Source organism: Branchiostoma belcheri, unplaced genomic scaffold (assembly GCF_001625305.1).
Source record: "Branchiostoma belcheri isolate BF01 breed outbred unplaced genomic scaffold, Haploidv18h27 scaffold7, whole genome shotgun sequence".
In the NCBI taxonomy this organism is placed as follows: domain Eukaryota; kingdom Metazoa; phylum Chordata; class Leptocardii; order Amphioxiformes; family Branchiostomatidae; genus Branchiostoma; species Branchiostoma belcheri.
Window position 1 is genome coordinate 4,484,471 of NW_017804353.1, and position 17,958 is coordinate 4,502,428.

A 17,958-nucleotide genomic window follows, 5' to 3' on the forward strand; every position below is an offset into this window, starting at 1 on the left:
TAGTAATGAAGTTGTACGATAGATTATTTAAGCTCCCACATGAAAAAATCTTTGCAAGCTACAGATTTTTACTGTAACATTAAGCTGCCTTCTTCATAAATGGTCATATAAGGAAAATTATGCTTCTTACCATATTGGTTGCTTTAATGAATTGTTAAGCCATCCACTTGTCCATGTTTGAGATGTACAATTGTACCTTGCAAGGTCAGTGATGGTGAGTCAAAAGTCAGGGTCAGGAGCAAACAACATGTCAGAGAGTTACTCAGCTGTTCCTAAGCAGGAAATGGGGTTTAAAATGACCATAGTCTTAGTGCTGCTTGTGCATGTTTCTTTCTTCTGTTTCTGTCCATTTTTGTTCCTTTGTAAGGTGGTTGATTGATTCATAATTATCTTTCGATTTTAGAGACTGGTTTGTTGTCTTAAGTTCTGCAACGTCCTTTCTTATCTAGGATTTGATAGTGTCATTTTATGGTATGGCAGGAATGGCGCTAGATGGCAAAGGGAGTTCACCATAGCTGCATGGGTTCAGTGTCTAGACACAACACAATATGTACCTAGCATGGCCATGGCTGAGCCACATGTGTCACCTATCACCTGACCCTGCTCTGCTGAGAGCAGGCCAGGGAGGCTGGGAAAAAGCCATATCTCAGAAAGGGGGGCCTACATGCCCTTTTCCATAGAGCTTATCAGCTGTTTTAATACGACTTAGAGCATAGACGGGCTGCTCTAATTCAACATAGAGCGTGATTGGCGCATTTTGCATTGAGTGTAATTTGCTGATTTGATTCTATGTAATGTGTTGTAGCTACCTGGAATTTACCATAAACGTCATGGGAAGGCTTCCTGAATTCAGCGTAACATGAAGCCGGCTCGCAACATTTAGCATACAGTGTTGTCTGAACCCCCATGCAGGCCCTCAGAAAGGAGGGTGGGAGTTGCTGAACCCACAGAACACAAAACCAACAGTCTTGTATTATAGGCATTGCTTTAGTACAGTAACTTTACTTTCATTTCTTTTTTGTTCCTTAAAATTTCAGACAAATACAGCTTTAATTTTCAGTCAGTGGTTTCTTCAGCAGACTGCAAAAAAAAAAACATTTGCAACATAAAACACTTGCAAACTTAAAACAGTCTTACTAGATCTACCACACAATTATAAGGAAAAAAATCTCCAACCCTCTTCCATTCGTTCGTCTAGACAACATAAAAATTCTCAAGAACACCCCCTACTTAAGTTCTGCAGTAGACTGGTCCAGGTTCTACTAATTGCACAGTTGTGTGCTTTTCACTTCATTCATGAAACTATTTATAGATGCCTTGTTGTTGTTGATGTAGATTATCTTAATAGTTGGGAAGTATAACATAATATGGATCAGCTTTTCTCCAGATTGTTTCCTGATTACCATGGCAATGTTTACTGAAGGCATGTGTAGTTTATTAGTGTTGTTGTTGATTGTTGTGATAGTTGGGAAACATAAGACTGTGAAACATGGAGAATCTTTTCTCCAGATTGTTGCCTGGTTGCCATGGCAATGTTTAGCAAAGCTGTGTGTAGTTTGTGAGTGTCCCTGATCCATGGCCCAGGGGACGCCCACAAATATGTCACCTCCAGCCACAAAAATGTCAACCTTCCTACCCCAACTGGGTCAGCCTGGGCCAGTGTCTGGAACCAATCTGGGCTCCCTGCTGCAGGAATGGGGTCAAATGTGGGATACTTCTGCAGAGCCTGGGATCCATCCCTGTTTCTTCTCTTTCTTTGGTAGTCCTGCCTACTACTATCTGTCCTCTTCTTCTTCCTTTAATGCCCACAATCATGCATTGTTGTGGTCATTCTGGCATAGTTATTTTCACCTGAGTGAAGTGAGGAAAATCCTGTAAAGTGCCTTGACCAAGGGCACAAAATCGGAGGATTCCAACAAAGGACCTCTTTTGGTTCTGAGGCAAATGCTCAGCCTTTGCACCGCCTCAGGACCCTCTCTAGGACATTACCTGTTCAAAAAGTAGCTAAATATAGATGAATTCCATGCTGAGCTTCCTCCACTTCATTTATCTGACAGACAGGCATACTGGCAGGTTATGGTCCAGACTACATGTAGATATTGAGCTTTTCAAAATTTGGAAGAATTTTCACACGTTGGTAACCTCTGTCAATGTCGAACAGTTGCAATGTTTAACTCACTTTCATCACACTAACAATTGTAATGGTTAGCAGCTTCCTTTCATACTGCAGATTTCAAGCCCGTGATTAACAACTTATAGATGACCAGAACTTCTGGCAGAAGCCCAAAGCAACTTCATACAGTCTGCACCAGTTGTTGTGCCATAAGGCTCAATGGGAGTCACAACTCCTGTTTGTTGTGCTACAGTCTTGCAATATAGGATAAGCCTTGATGAGATCTTGTGTAAACATGAAGATCAGGTTGATTGAAGCTGTCCTTCTTACTTCGCAGTCCCTGTCAACAGAGTTGCTTGTTTAGGTTGTAGAGGCTTAGGCAGGAATTATTATAGCCCAGCAACTCAGTTGAGCTGAAGAGCTTATAATGATCAGGCAAGCTTTGGCATCAAACCTCTGTGGAATTTGCTTGAATGAAACTTGACTTACATATTAAGATTTTGGAGTTCAAATTTTAAAATAATTGAAAGAAATTCTTTCCATCAATACAGAGATTTGAAACACTGAGATTTCATAACTTGAATGGATACATGTGCATGACAATCCTACAGAGTTTCCATTCAGTACCAAGACCTATGATACAGATTTGTGAATGGCCTGGTCCATGTGCATCATTTGCTATTAAGCTTTGTTGGCAATGCTATGAAGTATGTGCCTTTCAGTTTGTCTGGAACATCCGCTTTCCTTGTTACTTGGCACTGCATCCCTGCCAGCATTCCATTATGGTACATCTTTGGCAGCATCAATGGTGATGGCTGCCTCATCCAGAATTTGAAGTTTGAAATAGTTTGGATGATGAAGAGTTTTCACCCTGCTGTATCAATTTCCTTGTATATTGTCAAACTGGATGGTGAAATCAAGGTGCATGTTTCCTCGCTCACTATCTTGGATTTTGTTAATATTCCACTGTCAGAAAAAATTAGATGCCTTGTATTCAAGAACTTTTCCTCTTTCTCCTACATACTACTATTCAACTGATCATGGAGGGGTCCAAGAATCAAATCCCAACATGGCCTAACTAGACATTGAAGGATGTTCTGATAAGGTGTACTTGATGCAGTTAAGTTAGCATTGTACATTGAGGTGTTACAATCATATGTCTCAAAATACAATGTACAAAGTCCTTTTGTGTTCTGATCTCGGAGATGGCACCATATAGATAAACCTAAGCTGTCTCCCCAGTCCTGAGGCCCAGACAAAGCCGGAAATGAGCAGACGTGAGGTTCTCCTGGATTTGGTTGCCGGGACCATGGCCAACTTGCGGTTTGGAAAGGGTCTCCTCAACTGACTCTTGTGATCAAACCAAAGGTCAAAGTATCATTCCCAGCTGGCAACTCACACCAAGAACAGATGGGGAAAACTTGGGACAAGCTCCAACAGAATGGAAATCAATTTGCTTTGAAGAAAATGACCCAGAGTAGATCTTTTGTTTAGAGTTGAAAAGATTAATGTCTTTGCCTGAACAGTTGTACCGATAGGATTACAACAGTGGAGTACTTGACCAACTCCTGGCTGTAAAGCCTGTAATTGTTCTGAATATACATAACAAAGTTCTATACAGTTATAGTATGTCTCTCTGGAAGCATGTCCTTACAGGACCCTGAGCTACATGTACTTTCCACACTAGCAAATGTTCCAGTCTACACTCTACACCATCAGTTGTTCTTCTCTTCAAGCTGCAGATGAGGAGCATGAAGTTACCAATCAAAGCTTCGCCCGGTCTAGGTCTATTGGATATTCATGATATGCTAATAGTATATAAGCAGTGTTTCCATATACAGATTTCCAGACAAACAGACCTTATAAATAGTTTTAATCTGCCAGGATGTTTTGACAAGCTTACAGTGGGCCCATCAGGGAAGGGGGGTCAATTGAGGATGACATCCTGGGCAACCTTGCCTGCTACTGTGTTTCACAGCATCTCAGGATAGGGCCAAATTTACAATGTTTCAATACATTGCAGGCATGTAGTAAGATTTTAGGACTTTACCTGTTTCTTGCAGTCATACATGTACTTGAACCTGAAATGAGCTCCACTGTTCATGGATGGAAGATGATGCCATTGCTCCTGACTGTTGAGGAAGTGCAAACACCAAAGTTATTCATAGTATGCCAAATGGTGAATCTACTAATGTGATTTTGATTATAATAGATTCGAATGAAGCAACACATGTCATAAGCAGCTCCAGAAAGCTGTTATGAATGTTGTCTAATCCTAAGTATAACATAATGCTATCTGCTAGGCTGAAGAAATGTGTTATAGAGGAGTTTATTGGGTAGAAGCTGTCACAGTGAGCTTGAACAAACAAAAGAATTAGTAGAAGACAGGGAGGAACAAATTGGCATCAGCTGAATTTTGAGCCTTTGGTACATGGCAGGATGTCAAGTATCTTGAAAATGAGGGGGTTCTTGTCAAACTTGGCAATGAAGGACTAAGTTGTCAAACAGGTGCAGACATCTGACTACAGTCCTGCTGTTTCCAAGTTAAGCTGCTCGAGGCTTGGCTTGCCAAGACGGTTCAGGAGAGCTGTTAAATTCTCAGATGTTCCGGTAATGAGTGTAAAGGCATTAGGCAGAAAAGTAAAGCTAATCTGTGCTTTGTGACAACACATGGAGATCATTGTTTCGCCAGTCTTTGCTCCCTTGACACAGAAAGGATGCTGTCACTGTCAGTCCCTGTAGTGCACTTGGATTCTCTGTACTGGCATTACTCTTGTGTTACCTTGGAGTGTAGACTACATAACGCTTCCATACAGAATAAAAAGTGCCGCACTGAATGGCTGTATGGTGTGCTAACAAAACATGGACAGGTGTACCATTCACTTTGCAGAGTTGCAAAAAGTCTAGGACTATTTACAGTCCATACCATATTCACTGTAGGTGTACTGGTACTGGTCTTGTTTGTTCAGATTGCCTATCGGTATGTGCGCTAAGGAGTTACTCTTTGTATTAGTATATAAGCATGACTATTGTTTTCAAGTGATTACTTGCACTCTGTAGGCGCAATTCTGTGTCTACTGTTTGCTTTTGTTTGAAAACATTTTTAATTTCCTGTTTTGACAAAAGTTTCTGACCACCAAGGGTGGAGTGGCAACACAGGCAACTGAGTTGACAGTGGCATGTCCAGTGTTCCATTGAAGCCTCACAGGAGTGTGAGGGCACTGTCAGGGTCAAGTCACATGGGAACATTGTGTGTGGTACAGGCCCAGATAACCACACCTGCGGGTGCCTTTGTCCTATGCAAAACCCAACGCCTTTGATGGAACTAAACAAGCCATGTTGCTGTGTTTGATTCATCAACAGAAGAAGGAATAGTTTGCAACCACTTTTAAGGGTTACATTACACTTTGTTTGATGTCCCAAGGAAAGCTCACCAAATATACCAATTTGATGTCTACTACTTGGACTATAAAAAAACAAAATCTACATCATGACATGATGAGGACCTCCTACAGCAGATGCTATGCCTGTTGTGTAGAGAATGGGGCTGACAATCCAACCACTACAGTATCAGGTACTAAAGTGCAGATTCTGAAAAAGCAGAAACATACATGTAACCAATGTTGTTATGTGTTACACTACTTGACTGATCCTGTTATTGCTCCTCTTTTTCAGGGCTTGGTACAAGACATCTTCATCATTCCAGACCCCCTGGCTGCTTACGACCAGTGCGTCAAGTACACCCCAGACTGCCCCAAGAATCAAACAACTGGCACACTGGACGGCAACGGCAATGGCTTCGACCTGTTCGACAAAATCGACTTCGACGCGGACTTGAATAGAGGAGTCACAGTATGTAGTTTTCTTTCTTTTCTTTGTATCTAAACTAAAAACTTAACATTGTATTGGAATCTAAGCTAGTGTATGATGATCTGAATTGATGTTGCATCACTTGACTGGTTGTACCTTTTGCTTGACCAGACTGTTTTGTCTTCCAGACGGACTTTGGCGAGGGGGAAATCGGACTTTTCGGCGAATCCAATGTAAGATTGAAAGATTGTGTTTCTCTTGCTTGATACTGCAATAACAAAACTGATGGTAATCAAGAATCTTAAATGCATGTATCCAACATCCATTTCAAACTTTAGTATTTTGATATCAGATGTTGTCAGATTGTTACAATTTTGTATCCAACAACTTTGAAGTGACAGAACCTCTTCTCCCAAATCTGACAATCAAGTAAATTGCTGTCATTGTTTTTTGTTTCAAGAACAGCACCCTCACAGGCCTTTTTACACAGCAGATCAGAGTCCTAAAAGGAAAGATGATCAAATTGTAAATTGGCAAAGTACCCAGGTTTTGTCAGAAATTTTGGAAAATTTAGGACTGACATCTTTGGCATGGGGCTTTATAGGGTAACACCCTTGCAGGTGGTTGCTCAATCTGTTAAACGGACTAGAAGTTTAGACGAGAGATGTCTGACCTGAAAACTGGCAGGGAACCCAGAACTTGAAATATTTATGATTGGCAATCCTTCAGATTTCTTTTGATCACCATCAGTCAGAAGTGAAATCTAGTAACATAGTTTCAGTAGCAGCTGATGCCAGGAAACATTTTGCTTTTATGGGACAGAGCAGAAATGGAAATAGCTTCTCCTCAAGTGGAAATAGCTTTCCCCCACATTCAGGGCATTTGCTGCACCAAAGCCAGCAGTCCATCTACAAGGTGTAATTTGACCTTTATTCTTCCTGCTGAAATTGACAAGTGACTTGCCCCCCTCCCCCCAACATGTGGACTCTCATGGTGAATGGGTTTGGCCCAGGGTCAGTCTTGCCCAGGACTGCTATCAGACAAAAGAGGCAATGTTCTGAATAATTGTTGAATAGCGTGCAACCCAGTTGTTCAAAAGAGCCTTGCAGGGATGGTGATGATGGGCAGGAACCAGTTGCTTATTTCCCTTAGAAAGGGATTGTTCATGCAAAAATTATGATACAATTTCCGGCAGTAAAACAGTATAAAATGCTTGCTGATAGACTACAATGAGTTTGAAACGAAGAAGCAGATAGTTGAAAAACAAATTTCAATATTCAGTCTGCCATACTGATAATGGAGATAAAGTTTCAAGTTGCATGTTAGTCTTTATGACTGGTTTTATCAATTTTTAAAGAATATTTTGTATGACAAAGATCTTGCAGTTGCTAATCTGTGCTACAAAAAAGAAGGAATGGACAGATGTGTGCCACATGTAGGAAATTGGAATAGTTTAGTCAATCATGTCTTTTGATGAGGAACAAAACAGAAATGCCAAAGTCTGCTTCTCTCTAGCCATCTCCCTGCTGTGTGATCATATCTGCACCAAAATTATTGGTTTCACAAGAGTCAGCATCAGGGAGACAGTGTCAAGGGAATAAAAAAAAGAAATGCAGAACACCTGTGTATTTCAGCAGTTACTTTTCTTGTGTGTAAAATACTTGCTAAGGCCTGGGTAAAACATCTTTCTGTGGTCTTTGTTAAAAGATTTCTCAGAAGACCAGTTGCTCATCCTTAAGCGAAAGTAATGAGAAACACGCCACAGAATGCAAACCCCTGGCTGTATTGGCAAGACTCCCAGCTTTAAGTTTGCTCTAGACTTTGTCCATTCTCACTTTACTGACCTTTGACCATATATACATCTCCCACTGGTGATCTTTTCGGTGGGTTTAAAGACAGCAACTCATTCTTGTCCTGTGTTTTGCTGACCCTTGAGTGCAGTGCCACAATCCATAATGTCAACCACGTGCTCATACAAAAGTTGTCATGTTTAAGATAACCAGAATTGATCGTTGCAATTTCTTGAAAGCAACCGATAGACATAAGTCTCACCTTCCCTCAACATTGCTTAAGGTTTAGTCAGTATACTGCAAGTTTGATTTGCTGATATCAGACATTAGACAATGCTTCCCCAAACCAACTGTCAGGGAAATGAAAACAAAATCATGAAGCAAAATAGATGTGAATTTCCTTGCTGGCACCAGAGCATTGATAAATCCTGCATTGTTTTGAAGAGAGAGGGAGCATCTCTTGGGGAGGAGCCAAAACTGCAGAAGTGCTGTGGTTTGAGAAGGGCAAGCTGCACATGTTTGTGGTTAGGATACATTAACTAGTGGCCAAAAACAATACCAGAAACAGGCAGCACTGCTTTGGAATTCAGGCTTTTAATTTAGACTTGTCTCCAAAACCTGATCATATTTTGATTTGATGCAGTTTCCAGTCTTAAGTGTTAGAAACAATATTTTTTTTCATTTTTAAGTGTTTAATCACTGCAATGCAGAGAGATGTGCATGTACTGTCATTTCTCCATTGTACCCATTCTCTGCACCAGACCCTTTTTCCCATAAACGGCACATTTTAGCTGCACAATCTATTATCGTGCCAATTCCATTTTAGAAAACTCTTCTATAGTTAATTGTCCCAACATACATAGTACATACAGACCAATAGAGAACACCAAGATCACTTCTGTTCAATGATGGGAAAGCTGGAAATTTCTAACCAAACAACCATCTTTTGTGAGAACTGTCATTAGTTGTCAGAGTTAGGAGTCACTACAGATACATGTACTAACTTAATGTAATATTTGGGTAAGTGAAAGAGACTAAAACCTCTGCTTTTCTGTTTTCAGGTTAAGGGGCAGAAGGGTGAGCCTGCTGTCATCGAACCTGTAAGCATGTTGCATCCTCCTACCTCTTCATCTATTCCTGACGTTCAGCTTAATATTCATGGTAGTGTGTTGGGGTGTTGATTACAACTATTTGAATGTTTAGAGTCTTTCAGAAAATATTGCAAAATAAAAATTAAATGTTAACTTGTTTTGTTGTTTTTCAGGGCATGTTCATCCCAGGAAGCCGTGGGTACCCTGGTCCTCCTGTAAGTAAACTCTAGTGTGGATGAAACAGATTGAAATTTTTAGAAAAAAAAAAGACTTTGTGGAAGCACAAGTGACAAATTGAGATTCTGCGTTGGTTGTGGCTAGTTGCTATGTGCGACATTTGTTTACTGGGCAAGCAATAGAGGACTGAGGTACACAACTTAGTGTGGACAAGACAGGGGTGCCGGATTCCAGCCACCTCCAAATTTGGTCTCCTCTTTCATGTCCAGGGCGAAAAATCAGTTTATCAAAGTGTACAGAACAGGATTCCTGTCAGCTGTGTTGTGTGATCGGAATGTTTACAGCAAAGTCTGTCTTCATTTGTATATACACATATTTGAATAACATGAAAACTAAGGACTTAAGGACAAGAGGTCAGGCTAGAGGAATACATTATGAGCATGTTCCAAGCATGTGTAATTGTAAAAGTCCATAAACAACATACAAATGGTAACCAATCATTGTAAAGACATTCTTAACAAAGTTTCTTGCAGAAATAAATATTGATATGAAACTTTATGATTTGTCTTAGGAAAGTGTTAACACATTTCCATACATGTAGTTCCTTTTTTAAGTGCATTTGAAAGATTGACTACCATGTAATGTTTGCTTGCTACAGAGCTGAAGTTTTGGCTGCAACCTTATTTGCTTTGCCTCTCCACAGGGTATCCCGGGACCAAGAGGTTACCCTGGCCCATCTGGAGACCCTGGTGCTCCTGGCCCAAGGGTAGGCATCCCAATAAACCCATCATTGTTCCATTCATAGTGCCCTTTGGTGACCTTGAACCGTGTCCAATGGCTGCCCTTCAGGGTGTCCTGGAACTAAGTTGTCTTTTAGATTTAACAGCTAAGTGCAAGATGTATTTTGGTTGACCTCACAGGCGACATGCCAGTAGCTGTTGGTACTATGTTAGTATGTAAAAGAAATGTCCTACTGAAGATGTGTGTATGGTACATGCAGCATCCAAACAAATCTCCTCCAGGAGCATTACTAGTATAACACCACAGGAGGTTTGTAATACATAGTGTGCCTATAAGGAACACATATGATGAAGAAGGATATGGGGTAGTTTTTAGCATCCCTTTGAGACTTTGTTCAGGTGAAAAACATTAGATATGGTCAAACACACAGTGTATGCAGAAAGATTACACACAGAAAAAATGTCTTCTGTGTTTCTCATGTCCAGAAATCAGAAGCGTGTCACTTACATTGCTAGGGGTACAATTAGTTGTGTCCATTTGGGTGAATGCTCAATGGTTCCTCCCGTCTGTAGGGCCCCCGCGGCAGAGAGGGTCTCCCCGGTGCTGACGGACTGCCTGGACCTCCCGGCCCTGGAATCTCCATCCCTGTGAGTGATGTTTGCCTAAGTTTTAATCATATCAATAGGCTTTATAGAGGGCAAATACTGAAATCCTCCTCCATACTACTGTACTAATGGAGGTCTGTGGTGAGAAGCTTGCCAGTCTTACTTCATGCTGCAAATATAATTTATATTCTACTTCACTACCTGGGGAATTTTTACAGTACACAAACAAGTGTGTATGCTCTTGAAAGACCTTGACAGTCTGAACGATATGACTATTGATCATGATGGTTGCTATTGAGGTGAGTAGTATGGTGCGGGACAAACAAGTCCTTTAGTGGTGGAGGCAATGGAAAATGAAGATGTTGGGAAGATCTCCAAATACATACATTTACACATGTACTAGTCCCTTCTGAACAACTACCAACTGTTACTCAAGCCCCAACAAGACAACTCCACTACACTCACAGAGAGACACAGAAAACTAGCCCTTCTAATGATATTACATGTACAGTGATGAGAATTTTATTTTGGTTTGATTGACAGCTGTCTATGCTGGGGAGTCTGGGAATGGGCGCTGACTGCAGCAAAGGACCCGGCGGCTGTAACGAGGCGGCCATGGCTGAGCAGATCATGGCAGGAATGGTATTGACTTTTGACTTATCCTGACACTAGATTCAACACATCTGCTCCTACATGTACATTTTGTCTGATACTGAGCAGGGAGAAGAAGTCAACTCTGTACACATTTTTGCTGTAGGTTCGGTTGACTTAAGTAAGTAAGTGAAGCATTCTGCATGTGTCTCAAAGTTTATACACAACAACCTGTATATTCAAGCCATTAGAGCATATGGTTGCAACAGCCATTGATTCAGATTGAGTCTTTGATTCAGTAAACAAAGACAAATAAAAACTTTATGTAATTGCAACATTGCCCTGTCTATGGTGCTGATTTGTTACTAGAGATAAGCTAGAACTTTTTTTGACTTTTTGTTGCAGATTGGACCACCTGGCCCGTCTGGTCCTGTTGGCATTGCTGGAAGACCCGGACCTCCTGTAAGTATTGGTTTATAACATTCATCTCCTTGAAAACAGTGGGGTCTAGCGTTAAAGCTCATGCAAAGGTGCAGTTGATCACCTGTACACAATGTTGATCCTTTTGTAACCATATGATACACACAGGTGGTCGACCATGCAAACCCCCTTCCCACCCACATCAAACAAATAGCTGCAGTACTTAACCTGTGCACTGAACCCTGCAGTCTCTTAGGTTTAACCAGCCATTTCTGAGTTTTCTTTCAGTTAGAAGCAAGGGGAATGAATTAAAAGTGACATTTTAACTTTACCAGAAGGACAAAATAGAAAGAAAATTCCTTTCCTCTACAATATTTCTATACGAATAGCAGTACATTGGGCAATGTAATTGTCTCGTGTTTCAAATCACTCTCCTTCTTCTCCTATCATCAGAGGAGTAATGACTCCAGTAACCACCAAGGTCCCCCTCCCTCAAAAATGTCCAATCATTTTTTCAGTCCATTAATTGTACCAAAATGAAAATCACTTAACAAATGAAGTAAAGCACAGTTAAGTATGAAGATGGGAAAAGATCTGAAGGTCCCAAGAAATCAGGAGGTCCTGTCCATCACAGGTGTGAGCCGGAGAGTTTACCTGTGGGGAGTATGGTCCATTACGAGGGCACACCTGCCCAATAACAAATAAACAGGTGTAACCACACACCTGTATCGTCTTACTTTTCTGGCTGGTTGACAGCTTGTTTGGGAAATATAAGCTGGATGCTGTAGCCAAGAATCATCTACATTGATGGGGAGGTAAAAATTGTTGCCAGCTTTTGCACTGCTCTAGGAATCAACTATACAAGACAATTGTAATTTAGTAGATGATGTTTAAATGTTAAGTTATTGGCTTGAACTACATGTATTTGTATGTCTATCTGTCGGGTCACTTGCGGTCTCTTCCAGATATACGTGGATTTCTTTTGTGTAAAAATGTTTGGAAGAATTTATTTTCTTTACCAGGGAACGTTATTCTGGGCAAAGCACTGCATCCAAATATGCAGACATTTGTTTTGTCATTTTTGGGGGACCACCAGCTTTGCATAAACAATGAATAAGGACCGGACCTCCAACCAGGAGCCCTTTCGTGTACCATGTCACGTCTTCTTTTGTGAGGAATGACACGGAGAGACAGCAAACGTAAAGCATTCTAATCCTAGCAGCTGATACACAGAAAACAAAACCACACATGCAGAATCTAATTAGAGAAAAAGAGTTCTAGGGTGGATACATGTACATATACACAAGAACTGTAAGATGTAGTAAATATTTTTTGTCCAAAAAGCGCATTCATTTTGCTGAACCTTAGTGGAAACATCACAGCTGAAGTATCAAAATGTAAGCTCTTTAGGAGCATGGCTCTCTTAACTTTCACTTGGTTTATACAGCTTGAAATGTTTACAAAATGCCACTCTTTTTTCCAACTCCGTATGCCCTCACATCTCATTGTTAGCTTGTGCTGTGTCTTGAGTTCAGACTGTTTACCAACCAGACCTATAGGTTATGTGATGACTATACTGCACTGAAAATGCCATGATTCAGGCATGCAGTCATACCACCAAAGTTTCCTACTGTCCTCAGTAGTATTTTTAAATTTTCCTTTGTTCAAAATGTAGACGAGGGCAAAGTATGCAGTAATTCTTCAATGAAAGCTAAACAATATCTTCCACCAAAACATTACTAAGTAAGTTAATTCGTGCACAGTCCATAAATTCACAGCTGTTTTCTATAATGTTACTTCTCAGTAACATTATAGAAAAGAATATTCATCACCTCACAGTCTGTTTAAGCCGACAATGTGGAAATGATGTTGGACCATATACTAGTATACAGGCTCCAGCAATACATAAAATGCTTAATTCATAGCCATGGTGGGGAGGTGACTTCCTCAAGTTTACGAGGCAAGACCTGCCTGTCAAAACATTCTCTGCACCTTCCCAAGGAAAGCTGAATTTACTCCGGAGAGTTAGTGCACCTAAAGCACCATCAATTTACAGCTTCCACTTAAGAACAGGTTGTTTACTCAATGAAGCTATTGATCTTACTAGGAGGAAATGTCACTCCCACTGGGGGACCAATCGGCGTTTTTCATAAACAGGAACACCGGCTGACCTTCAGACAAAGTTTGACCTTGGTTGGCCCGACATCTTGGACTCATGAGTGTGGATGTAAGATTCAATTGAAGTAAATGGCAAACCTACCTCTGGAATTTGACCTTGTTGAGGAGGTGGAAATTTGCTTCCTGGAGTTGACCTTGAAACTAATGATTTTTTTATGACTTCCTGGATAAATTGTAACTTGAACTTCTTATCCAGTACCCACATGGGCTACAGAACTTAACAATGCCCAACCCCTTCCCCCTATCAAACTAGACTTAGTATACATTGGCCATGTGGGAATGATAATTTTGATAACTATGAGGTAGTACGTTCCAAGACCTACTTTGACAGACTAGATTTAACAGCTTTTACAGCATCACAAACAGCAGAGTGATGTACGACAGCACGTAAGCTGCTGCTTCCGCTCGCACCCTCTCCTGTCCTGGTACTTACAGATTATGTACAGTCAACAAGCCCTTACACAACTAACCTTGTAATTCTCCTTGGTGTGGAAAGGATAACAGTGTCAACCTGGCCTGGCTCCAGCTGAAAACTTGGAAGTCTCTTCCCATCTGTCTGCTTGGCACAAACAGGCTGGCAAACATTTACCCCTGCTGTCAATCCGTGAAGATAAGATTGAGAAAGTCGTTGAGTCAAGGTCAGACATGGCAGGCCTGTAACTACATGTACATGTAGATGTTGGTAGAAATTTTGCACAAGTTGTCAACACAGTGCACAGAGAGAATAACTTAACAGGAAATTCTCTTTATTTGTGGTGTGTTTTCCCCAACAAATGCTGTCAGAATTAAGAAGTGTCAGAATCAAAAAGGATAGACAAAATATTCTCAGTAAAAGATGATGACGCAATGTAACATGATTTGTCTTATCTTTTACAGGGTATGCAAGGAGGCCTTGGGCCTAAGGGTGATGTTGGAGAGATGGGACAAATGGTAAGTCCTTAAGTGTCTTGACACATTTGTACTTGACACAAATTCAGCAAAACAAGAAATCTCTACCCTTACCCAGACATGTACATATTTTGTTAGCATATTATCATCTAAAATGCTTTAGAACCATATAGCCCTGCAAAATCTTCCTTAACTTTCTCCCTGCTGCCTAGGCTACTATTATGGAAATAGCTTATTAGTCTGTGATTCTGTTTTCTGTGTTATAACCTATACATGATGTGTAACATAACATGATTCTTAATTACAGGGTCCTAGAGGGCCTAGGGGACCAATGGGACCACCTGGCAAGGATGGCAAAAGGGTGAGTGGAGTTTTGAGTGGCAGTTTTTGAAAAAGTCTTGCAACAAAGTAATACAGTAATATATGGGACTCAATAACTCATTTTAAAAAATCTACAGCTATGAAAGCTATGAAGTACACATGTATCATGCCTGAAAAGCATTTGAGTTCTACAAGTCAATAACATGTACCTGTAATTTTGACATCCATGAAAGAGTATGCAGTGGGTTTTACGGAATGACCGACCACCAGTTGACCTAGCGCAGTTCTCAGTGATGACATTTCTCGTTACTTGACTTTCTGATGATATGCAGGGAAGACACGGCAAAGATGGAGGAAGAGGCCCACCTGGACAGGATGGTCTGAAGGGTGAGAGGGGCTTCGATGGTCTGCCGGGTCTGCCTGGACAAAAGGGTAACCGGGTATGTACATGGACTACAAGTCTTGGTCACAAGGAAACTGTTACTCAAGCAACTGGATAGGTTTTGGAAACTGATTTGGTTAGGTTTTGACAGTTTACAAAATCTATACAGTTGCTTGAGCACTAATTTCTTTTGTGTTTCTCATTACCTGGATGTCTAACCTTTATTGATGAAGTCTTGATCATCGGTCTTTTTATAAAAAACATTTTTGTTGTATTTCATTGAATATATACTGTATATTCTACCTGGAGTTAAAGTCATTGTGAAGATGCTTGTCAGGATAGCGTATTATTAGACACATCTACCGAACCTTATTAACCCCTTTCCTGTGGGACCCATATGTATAAAGACGAAAACTTACATGTACAATCTTATCTCCACAGGGTGGTCATGGTTCACCTGGCCCTTCTGGTCCTCCTGGAGACAGTGGAGACAAGGTGGGCAACTATCTTCTCTTCTTTATCTGTTACCTCTCAGGATAACAATTTGGGTGACAGAATGTCTTGATTGAATGTAGAAAGGACAATATTTGTAACATTAGATGTTTAAAAGTTGTTTCCTGCTGTATATTCATGCTGTGCTACATGTACTTGCATTGTAACAACAAATATAGACAGCTTTGTATCTAAATGCCAATACATCTACCACAATTTGCAGTTATGTGATAAATATACTTTTGTTGTATGTTTGTATGACACATGTTCAATATCCTTCCTGCTAGGGAGACGATGGAGAGCGTGGACTGCCTGGAATGCCCGGTGAGCCGGTGAGTCAACCTTTTTATTCCTCATTACATGTACTGGTTAAACATGAATGAATTTTTAGCTTCTTGCAAATCGTATGTCCTAAAATTTACAGCATCTTAGTGCTTTTTATAAAAAGTGTGTTATCTCTGCTAGCTTATGGAAACTGGTGAAGATAAACGTTGTCATCTCAACCATTTGACATTTTATCAAACCCTATCAACACTGGGTTGAACTAGGTAACACATAATAATAATTGTATGAAATCATTACAGAGTGGAATCATATTTACACACTATTTCAATCTGCAAGTAAGATCTGAAAACGATACGTACCTGGAATCATGACCGGAACATAGCAGATCGAAGATCCATGCTGATGTGCTTCTCACACTGATAATCATGTACAATGTTCATGCTGTATGTACTGCACATTTGTATATGCTAACAAGTTGCTGGTGTGTTTTGTTGTGCAGGGTCAGCGAGGTCTGATGGGTCCACGTGGTCCCCCTGGTGTCCAGGGTCCTCCTGGCATGCCCGGTAACATGGGACCTGGTGGGATGAAGGGTGCAACGGTAGGTTAACTTACACACATGTATTTCAATGTTGTTCACTGTAGCATCTCTTCATTGTGAGGCTATTTGTCAATACTATACTTAGAGATTTTGATAGACATTGAAATGTAAGCAAGGTACAATGTAGGAAGAATCCTTGGTTGTGCTTAAGAAAATCCCAATATCAAGTGCACTGTTTGTTGTTTCAGGGAGCCCCAGGTAAACCAGGTGCACCTGGTCCCCAGGGTCTGATCGGACCACCCGGATCCCCCGGACCTCAGGGAGCTGTAGGACCACCTGGTCTCACGGTACGGACATTCACATGGACGCATACTTAATTTATATCAGTATCTTATCTTCATAGTACCCCTAGACTGATGTATAGTATTGAAAAACTGTATCTTACCACTAATCAGCAATTGTTTTACATCATGTACATGACTTTGTACAAAATATTGATCATCACTATACCTGTAGTGAAGCAACCATATATACCTGTCACACTAAAGGATTATACATGTTCTGTATAACTGTATAAGACTGACACTTTACTGATTTATGATGGAATAACAATTATCTAATAGAATAATTTTCCTTGGTGAAAACTACTTGTATCAATCTCTTTGTTTTAAACCCTCTTGCAGTTCAGTGATGATGTTGTTTTTATTTTCACATTTAGGGTCCATCAGGAAAGCCCGGACTGCCTGGTCTGCCCGGAGTTGACGGCCTGCCTGTAAGTTCAGATTTTGCATATCTTCCGCCATCATCGTGTAAATTAGTCGTGTTTTTTTAAGGAAGGAAAATGTATTGGTTTGTCTGATACTTTTTGGTCTTCATCTGTGGAGAGAATGGTAAGATTTCAAGCTTAGTTTCACAGGTTCATGTACAGAGTTGATACTTTGTTTCAGGGTCATCCAGGTAAGGAGGGAGTACCTGGACCTAAGGGTGCCACCGGACCACCTGGACCACAGGGCCCTGTCGGATATCCTGGGAGCAGAGGCATCAAGGTATGCAGTGCAAAGTACATGTACACTCATTTAATCAGATGTGCCTGGCTGCACAAAATGTATGTCTCCACAATTTGCATGTTACATGAGACAATGACCATTGTTCTTATTGAGTAACTATGTGCAGCAGTGTTACTTTTCTTAACATGTATATTTTGAAACTCTTTATATATGGAGTTCCTGTCTAGGCAATATAAGCTTACATCTTTTTTTGTACTGCAGGGATCCCAAGGAACAAGAGGTCCCCCTGGCCAGAAGGGAGACAAGGTATGCTAAACCTGGATTGTTCTCTTAGCTGCATAGGATTGAACATTTACTGGTTCATTACAGTGGAATAACAAAGGATCTAAATTAATCCTCTGCTTGTAATACAAGTGAATATATGTAACATTTTTGCCAGCACATGACATTGATATTAATGGCTGTTCTAGAATTCAGGCCTATGTGCTGTTACTTACTATACTGCTGTTATATTTAGTGGGTCAGTTGT

At 40.6% G+C, this 17,958-nt stretch overlaps 1 protein-coding gene across 4 annotated transcripts in view; it reads left to right on the top strand.

The window, feature by feature from the left end:
* The window catches only part of LOC109484488 (collagen alpha-1(XI) chain-like), a 74,359-nt gene that overhangs the window by 33,916 nt on the left and 22,485 nt on the right, over positions 1-17,958 (top strand). For all 4 annotated transcript variants that reach the window (XM_019787767.1, XM_019787765.1, XM_019787766.1 and 1 more), the window contains exons 6-23: positions 5,789-5,965; positions 6,112-6,156; positions 8,775-8,813; positions 8,978-9,019; positions 9,685-9,747; positions 10,295-10,369; positions 10,871-10,969; positions 11,324-11,380; positions 14,393-14,446; positions 14,712-14,765; positions 15,058-15,165; positions 15,549-15,602; positions 15,887-15,931; positions 16,384-16,482; positions 16,671-16,769; positions 17,141-17,194; positions 17,370-17,468; positions 17,691-17,735. In XM_019787767.1, the coding sequence (XP_019643326.1) occupies positions 5,789-5,965; positions 6,112-6,156; positions 8,775-8,813; positions 8,978-9,019; positions 9,685-9,747; positions 10,295-10,369; positions 10,871-10,969; positions 11,324-11,380; positions 14,393-14,446; positions 14,712-14,765; positions 15,058-15,165; positions 15,549-15,602; positions 15,887-15,931; positions 16,384-16,482; positions 16,671-16,769; positions 17,141-17,194; positions 17,370-17,468; positions 17,691-17,735 (1,308 nt within the window). The remainder of the gene's footprint in view (positions 1-5,788; positions 5,966-6,111; positions 6,157-8,774; positions 8,814-8,977; positions 9,020-9,684; positions 9,748-10,294; positions 10,370-10,870; positions 10,970-11,323; positions 11,381-14,392; positions 14,447-14,711; positions 14,766-15,057; positions 15,166-15,548; positions 15,603-15,886; positions 15,932-16,383; positions 16,483-16,670; positions 16,770-17,140; positions 17,195-17,369; positions 17,469-17,690; positions 17,736-17,958) is intronic.